A 9,875-nucleotide genomic window follows, 5' to 3' on the forward strand; every position below is an offset into this window, starting at 1 on the left:
TTATCATGCTGGATTCTCCTTCAGTACTTCTGTTTAAAAAGAAATGTTTTGGACTTCAGCTTCCTCATTAGTTTTATCTTTAGTGAAATTGGTAAGGATCAGACCAATTCTTTAACAGTTTTGAAACTAAAGTATTAACTGGTAATTTCTATCTTTTTATTAACTGCAAGAAAAAACAAACACACAAAAACTAAAAGAAAAACAACAACATACCAACAACCAAACAGTTTGCAAACACACAAAATGCACGAGCTGTTGGTTTTCCAACCTAGACTACCTTTCAGTGCTAGCTTTGATGGTTCTACATATAGAGATACAGTCTGGGGATCCTGTACTGCAATATTCTTTGCAGATGGGTCTTACTGGTTTTACACACACATTTCTGGCATGAGCTGGCAGATGTCAGCCCACTGTGGTATTCCTCAAATTGAAGAGACATCATGGATTCTTCAGTCAATGACAAGGACTAGTACAGACTTTAAATTGGACTCTTGGAAAATGAATGTGGCAGACAAAACATCAGCACTACCAGACTGGTGGTTGGCTCAGCTGTGGTACAGCCTTTCTGGTGAACATGCATTTTGGAAAGCTCCCACAGGATCTGACAGAAAAAGGAGCTTCCACACACAGCCATGATCCTGACACCAAAAGCAGTCAGACATGGGGAACTGCACTGAAAATAAATGAGACAAATACAAGAAAAACCTTTAAGACTGAACGACGGGGAAGAGCAGAGTGTCAAATGCTGCAATTAGATGAACAGAATTCAGGATTTTAAGATAGCTAACCATGGCATGATATCTTAGGATGCTGCACCTCACATATGGCTACATAGTATGTGTGCATGACCCTATGCTCCCATATGGACAGGAGCTAAAATTCCAAGGGTAAATCAGTAATACTCAAAACTAGTAGAATAATTTCACCATTGATCCCTCTGATTTGTTCCCTGACCACGTAGCAATGTTGCCTGGAGGTTTAAACATCTGAGCCTACTGGACAAGAACAGAAGCCCAACAGCACTATGTGATGTTTGTGAGACTCCTGATAGCAAAGCCCCAGTTTCACTCTTGTAACATCCATGATTATGTCAAACACACAACTGCCCTCTACATTTTAGTTGGCCTAGTATTTAGGTACATCCAGGCAAACAGAAGAAAGCAGAACAAGGAACCTCCTACTTTATGTTTCAACATTCATCCCCAAAAGTTGATCTGAATAATAATATCTCAAAAATACCAAGATTCCTCACATCATGAGGACAGCCTGAGAAACTCCACAGAAATGCAAATGCAGTTATTCGAAGAAGAAAATTATTTATCGATAACAGTTCATCTCTTACATTGTTTCTCAGCAGTGAGAGAAATGATATCAATACCTTTCACACGTGTGAACAATAAGTTAATGGCTATTGCTGAAGGCACAATGTGGCAGGAGATGACACAGTGGATACTGGGTTATCCCCTTCACCTGACAGGTGAACATACTTGCATCTACGATTCTCAAAGCCTAGTTCTTAAATAAGTAATTAAATAGCAGGATAAGCTACTTATTCTTCTACAGCCAAAAAAAATCATATGGAGCATTAAGAGGGATTAAAGTCTATCCGCTCTGAGTTTACTAATGGGATTCGTCTTACCTGAACTTAGCTTATATGAGCAACTCATCTAGTTCAGCTTCACCTGGATCATCACTGGAGAGAGGGAAGGACCTCCTGATTTAAACTTATCTAAAGTGTCTCAAATAAGCTGGAAGGATTTCCCCCTCTTCACCCAAACCATTCAAGGCTCTCCACTGATTCTGGCACAAGAGTAGATGACTTGGCCAGACTGGACATGTATCTTTTAGCTGAAAGTAATGTGAAATAAATCTCATCTCACGTCCCAGTGACAAATTCCTTTAGGAAATACTCTTGTCAGGTCAGAGAAAACCTGATTAGCACATGAGAAGGCTTCCTGCCAGGGAGCTACAATCAGTGGCTCTCTGCTGTTTACAAGGAAGGCAGCTAATATGCACAAGAGTCAAGATGCAAATTAGTGGGTCTATCAGGAGACCTGTCCAAGCTTCTCTGATAAAACCTATGATAGTGAAGGAAGATCAACAATCTCTCCAAGGTGCAAATAAAACCAATATATGTCTTTATTCCAGTAAACAGTATAAATCCAAACTTTAGCTTCACAGTTTTGCAGAAGGGAGTATAGCAAGGAGAAGTGGACAATGAGAACATGGGAATCCTAAAGTGGGAGAAAAATAAAATATAGAAAGCATCTGAACCCCAAAGTCTAAGTGTAGGCCTATGTAAAAATATTGCACTACTACAAGATCAGATTTATGTGGATTATATTTGATTTCTTATAATCTACTTTTACCCAAAATAAGTTACATCTTTCTAATGTACTTAACGAACTTCCTTCATATCTAATGGTTTGTCTGCTTAAATCTGCCTGCTAAAATTTGTTCACTAGCATCTTTCCTAAGGCATCTGACTGTATGTCTGGATTTTGAGAACGTGCAGACAGATGTATTTAGGTGAGTGCTGTTCAGCACTTCCTGTGTTGGCCACAATATTTTTGAGCTTTCACAACAACCTGTTGGTGAATAAACAAAATCAGCTGACACAGTGAAAACAGGCACCTTCAGATTGCTACTGGAAGGCAGCAAGGTGAACAGACAAGGGGCAAGCATAGAGGTACATGGCTGTGCAGCCCAGAAAAAGCCAAGCAAACAAGACAACATACAAAGGTAAAAGACCTATGCTTAAAAATGCTGTCACTTCATAGTGGACTTTCTATCCAAAAGGCCAAAACCAAAAACTACATCGAAACTACAGAAACACCAAATGTTATGCTGCAGTGTTCACATCCTTAGAGTTAATGTAGCAGTACAGATACTTCAGAACAGAAGTGCAGTTGTCAGTCAAACATTTGAACTCTTCCTTGAAACAGGTCAGCATTTTCAGGCAACATAAAACCAAAGAAGTGACCTCCATGCCTGTTGTAACAAACCTCCAGCAGAGCTCAGGTTTATGAAATGGCAAAAAAGCTCCACACACCCAAAAGGCCTAGTGTTGCAGGGGAAGAGGAGAGGCACCTCTTAGACTGCTCTAGCACAGTGCCTGCCCCACAAATTGGGAGCATGCTGGATTACACAGCAAGAGGAGATGTGGCACTTCTGGGGCTGCATCAAGGTAAGCAAGCAAACTGCCCATCCATAAGGATTGCATAAGTCTGGAGAAGGTGTCTGTAAAAGTCCAGCCCAGTGGCAGGGACCCTTCTTTCTCTAATAAGTACTCCTCAAGGACTGGTCTGCTAGTGGGAGGAATGTCCTGCCTAAGGGATGCCATGCTAGCTAGTAAGCAGATCCATAAACACTAATTTTTGCATGGCTGTCATGAGTTTCAGTTCTGGTTTTCAGTTCTGCTGACTAAAGCCACATGGAAGGAGGAATCTGGAATCATAGTATGAGGCAGAGTTGAACAATACATGCAACTGATTCTTTTCTCTTGTATAGCCTCTTTGGAAATGCACTCTGACAGGACTTAGTACAACTGTTATTCTTTTGGCCACCTCTAGCAATAATCACAGTCTTAAGATAATAAGGACACATGACAGCAAGAAAATTTGCACACAGAGTGGCCACCTATAATTCTGGGCTGTGGTCTGCTTAGCACAAGTGATTATGGTATCTCTCCAGAATGTGGCATGTATCTGCAAAAATTAATTGGGAGACGTCACTAGGCCTTTCAGTGCAGATTAACAGCATCTTCTTTGGCAGTTAGCCAGAGGCATGTGAAACAGCCTGCAAGGGCTCTCATGACATCCTATACAAATGAAAGAGTTTAGGAATAAGAGGGCAAGCATTCTTCTTTTCCAGCAGAGAAGCTCAGGCACTTAGAAAATTTGCCCTGCACTGAGTAGCAAATAAACTGCATGCATAGAGTTGGGCAGAGATGGGTTCTCCTGTGCACTGCTGCTGGCTACATCTCAAGAGATTAGCACAGGCATCCCTCGTACTTGGATGAACTTTACTGCAGGATGGAACTTCTCTCTATCAATCTAATCAAAAAGCATCTACCACATCTCCCACTGAGTTTACTCACTGCCAGTCTGCCTTAAACTGAAGACCAAAGACACGGTAAGAAGAACTGAGCCACATCTCTCTGAAACTCAAGGAGGGAACACTGACTTCACCAACAGATTCAGACTGCTACTCTCTGCTTTCATCTTTCTATGCACCAAATTTACTCACACAGGAAATTGAGTAATCCCAGGTAGTTTCCTTTTGAGTCACATCTGGTGACATTTGTGTTCTGGAAGGGATGAGATAAGCTTACTTCTTCTGGTGAGAAATTCCTTACGTGCCAGAACGTTTTGGGACAAGATGCTACTCTGGACTATTTGGGTAGCAGTGGGAGATAATTACAACCCAACTCCTCTGAGTCTGGTGCAGCCAGCAAAGTAAGGCACCTGAGAAGTGAAATTGTTGCAGGGCAAGTCAGAGAGACTGGTGTAGCCAGCAAAGTAAGGCACCTAGGAAGTGAAATTGTTGCAGGGCAAGTCAGCATCTGGGTATTTTAGAGGCCATGAGTGGGATCTACTGTGCCGTTGTGATGATTTGGTAACACTGCTGTATCTTTTTTTCTCCAAGCCTGGAATTCCTTTTGCTGGCAGGTTGACAGAGGGGAGGAAGAAGGGAGCATATTTTGGAAATTGTAGGAAACATGTTGCCCACATCAAACTCTCTTCTCTCCTCCTCTTCAGTTTTGCAGCAAGAAATTAGCATTTAATGTAAAACAGCCTGCTTTGATAGCTGCCTGAATGCCCCATTAAACATTTTCCACACCTCAGGGGAGACAAATATCCGGCCCTAAATCGCAATTTGTCATGGATTTTCTAAGTCACAGGTTGACAAAAGAAGCAGTTATCAGTCTCCGATCTGTATGCAGAGCCCATTATGCTCTTTAGCAATACACTGTTTCTGGACACGGGAAGAGCTAAGAGAGTAGATTTAAAAAGCAAAGCCCTTTGGTTTTGAACATATGGCTCCTACAAAAATCTTAGCAGAGATTATTTCACCAACACAGCACCGAGTCAGCAATAAAATGTAATTCCCTGATGGACAAGTGCCATTATTTGTTGTGATTGTAGTTACCACTATTCATCTTCTATATACATACCATGTAAACATACACCACACTTTGTAACAGCACACTGAAAACAAAGCTCCTGCTTAGAAGAGTTCTACACTTTTGCCCAGTGACAAATTTATCTATCAAATTCTACCAAATATTTAACAGCAGCAGCAATGTGTATAACCTGGAATCATTTGGAGCAAACATTTACATGTGCAATTCACAACTCCAGCAGGAGCTGGTGAGCACCACAGGACAGTAACTTGAAGAAAAAATCATCCTCCCATCCTCCAAGTCCAAGATAACAACACAGAAAAGTAACTAGCCAAACAAGATTTCACCATTAAGATTGCAAATTTGTAATCTCCAGTCTTTAACCTCCATCCCTGGATGATGGAAATAAGGAAGAGGAACAAAGAGAGGAGACTTAGACCATCACAGGTTTGCAAAAACAATTTTCTGCAGGCTAATGCACAGACTCTAATGCCTTTGTAACTTTCTCCACTTAAACCAACTAAGAGTTTTGGCTGTGATCCAGCATTCCTAACTTAAGCACCTGCACGGAATCAAAATTCTAGGTGACCTGTGAAACTGTCCTCCTAAAGTAAGTGCCTCATTTCCTCAGTATTGTCAAACGAAAGAGGTGCCCTTAAAGGCCTCCAGAGAGAGGCCCTAATACCTCCTCTTGGCTAAAAAATCTTCCCACTTTGCTTGTCAAGACCCTGACTGCTATTACAGGCAGACCTGCAAAGTCCATCACAGTCTGCAATTCTCTGCGTGTTTCATTCCTCAGCATATGCTGCCAATTCAACCTCAACAGCTTCTTTCAATTTATTCAAAGATTCAGGTCTTTTCCCTTCCACCATCTGCCTCTAGAAAGCAATCATTTTCTAATGGACTCTCCACACCACGCAAGAATTTCTAAGCGAAAGCTGCCTTTTTTTTCTGTGAAGACATGCAAGGATTTCTAAACCAAAGCTGCCTTTTTTTTCTGTGAAGACAAGCTGCATCTCTCTTCAGCTTTTGACTTCAGGTTGCATCATCCTTTGCTGCTCTGTCGTCTGGTAAGTGTTGCCAATTATGAGCCACTGAGTCATTGATTCAGCAGAGGCTGTAGGAGAATGGGTCATCTGAGTCCACAGCACTGGGCAGGAGGGAGGGAGGCCCAGTCTGAGCACCAGTTGTCAAGCACTCAGCAAAGCAGGAGAGCAGCATTTTCCCCCAGATCAGTGAGTGACATGATCTGCCTGTGTAGGCTGTGCCAGAGGACCTTGCTGTGCACAGTTTGCTGTTGAACCTCCTTCTGATGAGCCAGCCTGAGCAGCAGTAGGCTCTGTCTACCCCTGCATTCTGTCCTGCAGGTCTTGCAGCATTACTTGTTGCTTGTGTCTAACAGGTGACAGGTACTTCAGCAGCCAGGAGAAGCATATATGGATTGCATAAAAAGGCTATATGACAGAACACACGGTAGCCAAATTGAATCTTCACTTGGTTACTAAACAGTCTAAAAGACAAGCCAGAGGGCTTTACTCAGTTGAAGTCCCTGTCTCCTTTTGCTGACAGTTCTAATACAAGTCACTTGCTGTAGTCTGTGGTCCACGTTTGAGGTGATCCTTTTGAGCTGTGTGGGAGGCAGGAAAGGGAGCCCAGCACAGCACAGAGCACTGCCCTGACACTCAGACACATCCCTTCTCACAGCAGGCCTCTCTCCAAGCCACAGAGTACTGCCCAACCAGAGAAGAACCAGTGCTCCCTGACAGCCCCAGGGCAGCACAGGACTGCAGCCCTGCTCATTAACCTGCACTGTGCAGCATCTCTCTCGAGGACAGCATTTGCATCAAAGGCTGCAACCACCGCAAGGAAGTGGCAAAGTAGGGGGAGGGAGAGACAGAGACAGTCTAGCTTGCTTAAAAGGTAGTAAAACTGATAAAGGATCAGCATTAAACGGATGTGAGGAGAAGGGTGTCATTTATTACTTCCTTATGCCACATACTTCAACATTTTTTCCAGAAACAAAGAGACTAAGGAAACAAAGCAAAAGTCACGATCAATCCCTTGTGTTTCTCCTGGCATGACACCTTTCTGAGAAAACAGCTTTTCTGAACTCACACCCAGCAACTTCCATGACCTTTATACAAACCTCTCAATCTCGGTACTCTGTCGCTCGAGTTAGTGAGAACCTTAATGTTTTATCTGCAAAAGTAACAAGGTTCCAGTTCTCACTCACTGGGGCTGGGGGATGGTCAAAAAGGTACTTGGTGAAGCTTAAGAAAAGCTCAAAGAGGAGAAAAACTGGACAGATTAAAAACATATAAGCAAGTTATTTAAAGCACCTGCTTTGTTTTTATCTTTTTAATTGTGGAAGGGAGGTTTTTCCTAGGGATTTCTGGAAGGTGAAAATAGCTAAGTTGCTAGTGGGGCCCAGGTGTCTGCAGTGGTCTATAAGCACACACCGTTCAGCTCTGCTTCCAGTCACAAAGCTGTGCCTGGATAGGTGACAGAGCTCCTAAACTTCCACATTTGCTGCCCCACATGTATTTGTGCCTTTGATGCAAACATGAAGAAAAAACACTCCCAAATAAATCTGTGTGTGTTTGCTGCCCCACATGGATTTGTGCCTTTGATGCAAACATGAAGCAAAAACACTCCCAAATAAATCTGTGTGTCACTCAGCAACAATCCCAACTCTACAGGAAAAGGAACAATTCTGACTTTTACTCTGCAACAACACAAGCATTACAAAGGGCAGTGCACTTAGCTGGGATTCCCAAAGCACCACAAGTGATATTAACACCAGAGCTACACCTTTTCTCATAGTCACTTCTACTTTTTTTTGGCAGCAGAGATGGATATGGAAAATTGCTGGGGGAAAAACACTCCAGAATTAATATCCCAGTACTGAGATTTGTTAGTATTTTTAACATCTTCTGCAACAGGTACTTTCTTATTTTCAATTTAAGAGACACAGGACCTTATTTCTAAACTGATTTTGCTTGAAAAAGGCTAGATTAACCATACTCATTAGCACTACTTGACTTTCTGCCCTCCTGCCACCCATCTCCCTCAACGCCAGAAGTGGTGAGAGTTAAAGACAACTACAGGCAAGCAAGTCACTAGGCACAGGCATTAATTAGCAATGCCTACGTGTATGATTTGGCAAGGTCGTTTTCAGTTTCATTTACAGAAATAAAGCCATTCTACTCGGGTTTTCATGCATGCATATCTACTGGTGAGGGAATATCCCCGGGGTGAGATTTCTTAAGTGATACTAGTTTGTGAAATTACAAGCTGAGTCTGCTGATGTTGAAAACGCAGCCGATTCCGAGTTCTTTTTCAGTATATTTTTTTTCACATGCCTTTCTCACAATAGGAGAGTTTCTCTCAGCCTGGGTGCTGACGTCAGGCAGAGGACCCCTCCCAGACAGCCTGTGGAATTACAGTGTAAGCTTCTTGGCACGTGTTCTGTTTCTGTTAGACAGAGAAACTTCAGAAATGGAACCAAAATCTTCTCTTATTTCTCAGAAAACCTTAACATTAATCTTCTAGGAGACAACTATCTGGCACTGGAAGAAAAGCGAAACAAAAACTCTGTACAGCTGGATTCTGAACACATAAATGTTGATTCAAAAGCCATTTCAGTCTGATTTACAAACACCAAGGCAGTGCTCTAAATGTATTGCCCAGATCATTAAAGAAAATAAAATTCTGAAGGACATGAATGACCTAACACTTCATCCCAAGCACTGGGAAACAGAAAAGTCACAGTGAATGATGACACTTGAGCTGGAAAATAAAAAGCATTTGCTTAAAAGCAAATACTCAATGGAAAGTCTGGCTCATTCTTTAGAAAGCCAAATAAAGTTTTGACTTGCTGATTCACATGTCATGGAACCTCACACACCTAACTGAAATGCAGAAGCCTCTGGCCTATCTCCTTCCTTCACTCATTGAAGATTTACTAGCAGATTGAGCGAGGTCTCATATTACTACAACGAAATTAATGCCTGAAACGGTACACAAGTGTAATTTACTGCTCACGCTGGGAAGTGTTTGCATAAAGGATTGCAAATCAAACACTGCTCTGACGCCTACACTCTGCCATGCACTGTCCTTCTCTGAAAGTATAAACCACTAACAAGCCCAGGGCATATCTGCACACCTATAAAAAGATGTTGCTTACTCATAAATGAGTGATTTAATGTGTGACCCCCATCGGTCAGAGCGGATTCACTTTCACCCGTAGGTACAGGACTGGATGCACAGGACTGTATGAACTCCCTCAAGTCTGAGTAAAGAGTTGGGACACACCAGTTCCAGAGGCAACTGGAAGTTTGTTTGCACAGGAGGTGGGAAGGCAGAGCCCTGCAGACGGGGCTGGCTCGACGCCCCGCGTGCCGGCGCAGGTGGGCCGCGCCGTCCCGTCTCACCTGCTGTACACCAGGCACTCCATGTGGTTGATCTCCTGGTCCGAGCGGTAGCGGCTGTAATCCTCCCACAGGTCCTTGATGGCAGTGACCGCCAGGATGAAGAGCACGGGAGCCAAGGCCAGCTCGGGCTGGAAGGCGTTGACGGCCGGCACGAAGTTGAGTAGGGCGATGAACACGAAGTAGACGTTGGCCAAGCGATGAAACTGCTCGAAGAGGTTCTTGGGCAGGAAGGAGAGCGCTGTGTACTTGGTGGTCTTGAGACGGTTACAGGCCAGGACAGTCCTCTTGGACTTCTCTGTCTCAGCCTCAGGTAAGAG

At 43.1% G+C, this 9,875-nt stretch overlaps 1 protein-coding gene across 1 annotated transcript; it reads right to left on the minus strand.

Annotated features, from left to right (window-relative positions):
• Positions 1–301: 301 nt before the first annotated feature.
• On the minus strand, positions 302–9,863 carry LOC103800122 (probable phospholipid-transporting ATPase VA; the record flags this gene model as incomplete). Its single annotated transcript, XM_009072483.1, has 2 exons — positions 302–362; positions 9,559–9,863. Coding segments are annotated over 2 exons (366 nt in total), but the record flags the coding sequence as incomplete, so codon positions are not given.
• Positions 9,864–9,875: the final 12 nt, after the last annotated feature.

Source organism: Acanthisitta chloris, unplaced genomic scaffold, assembly GCF_000695815.1.
Source record: "Acanthisitta chloris isolate BGI_N310 unplaced genomic scaffold, ASM69581v1 scaffold444, whole genome shotgun sequence".
Classification (NCBI taxonomy): domain Eukaryota; kingdom Metazoa; phylum Chordata; class Aves; order Passeriformes; family Acanthisittidae; genus Acanthisitta; species Acanthisitta chloris.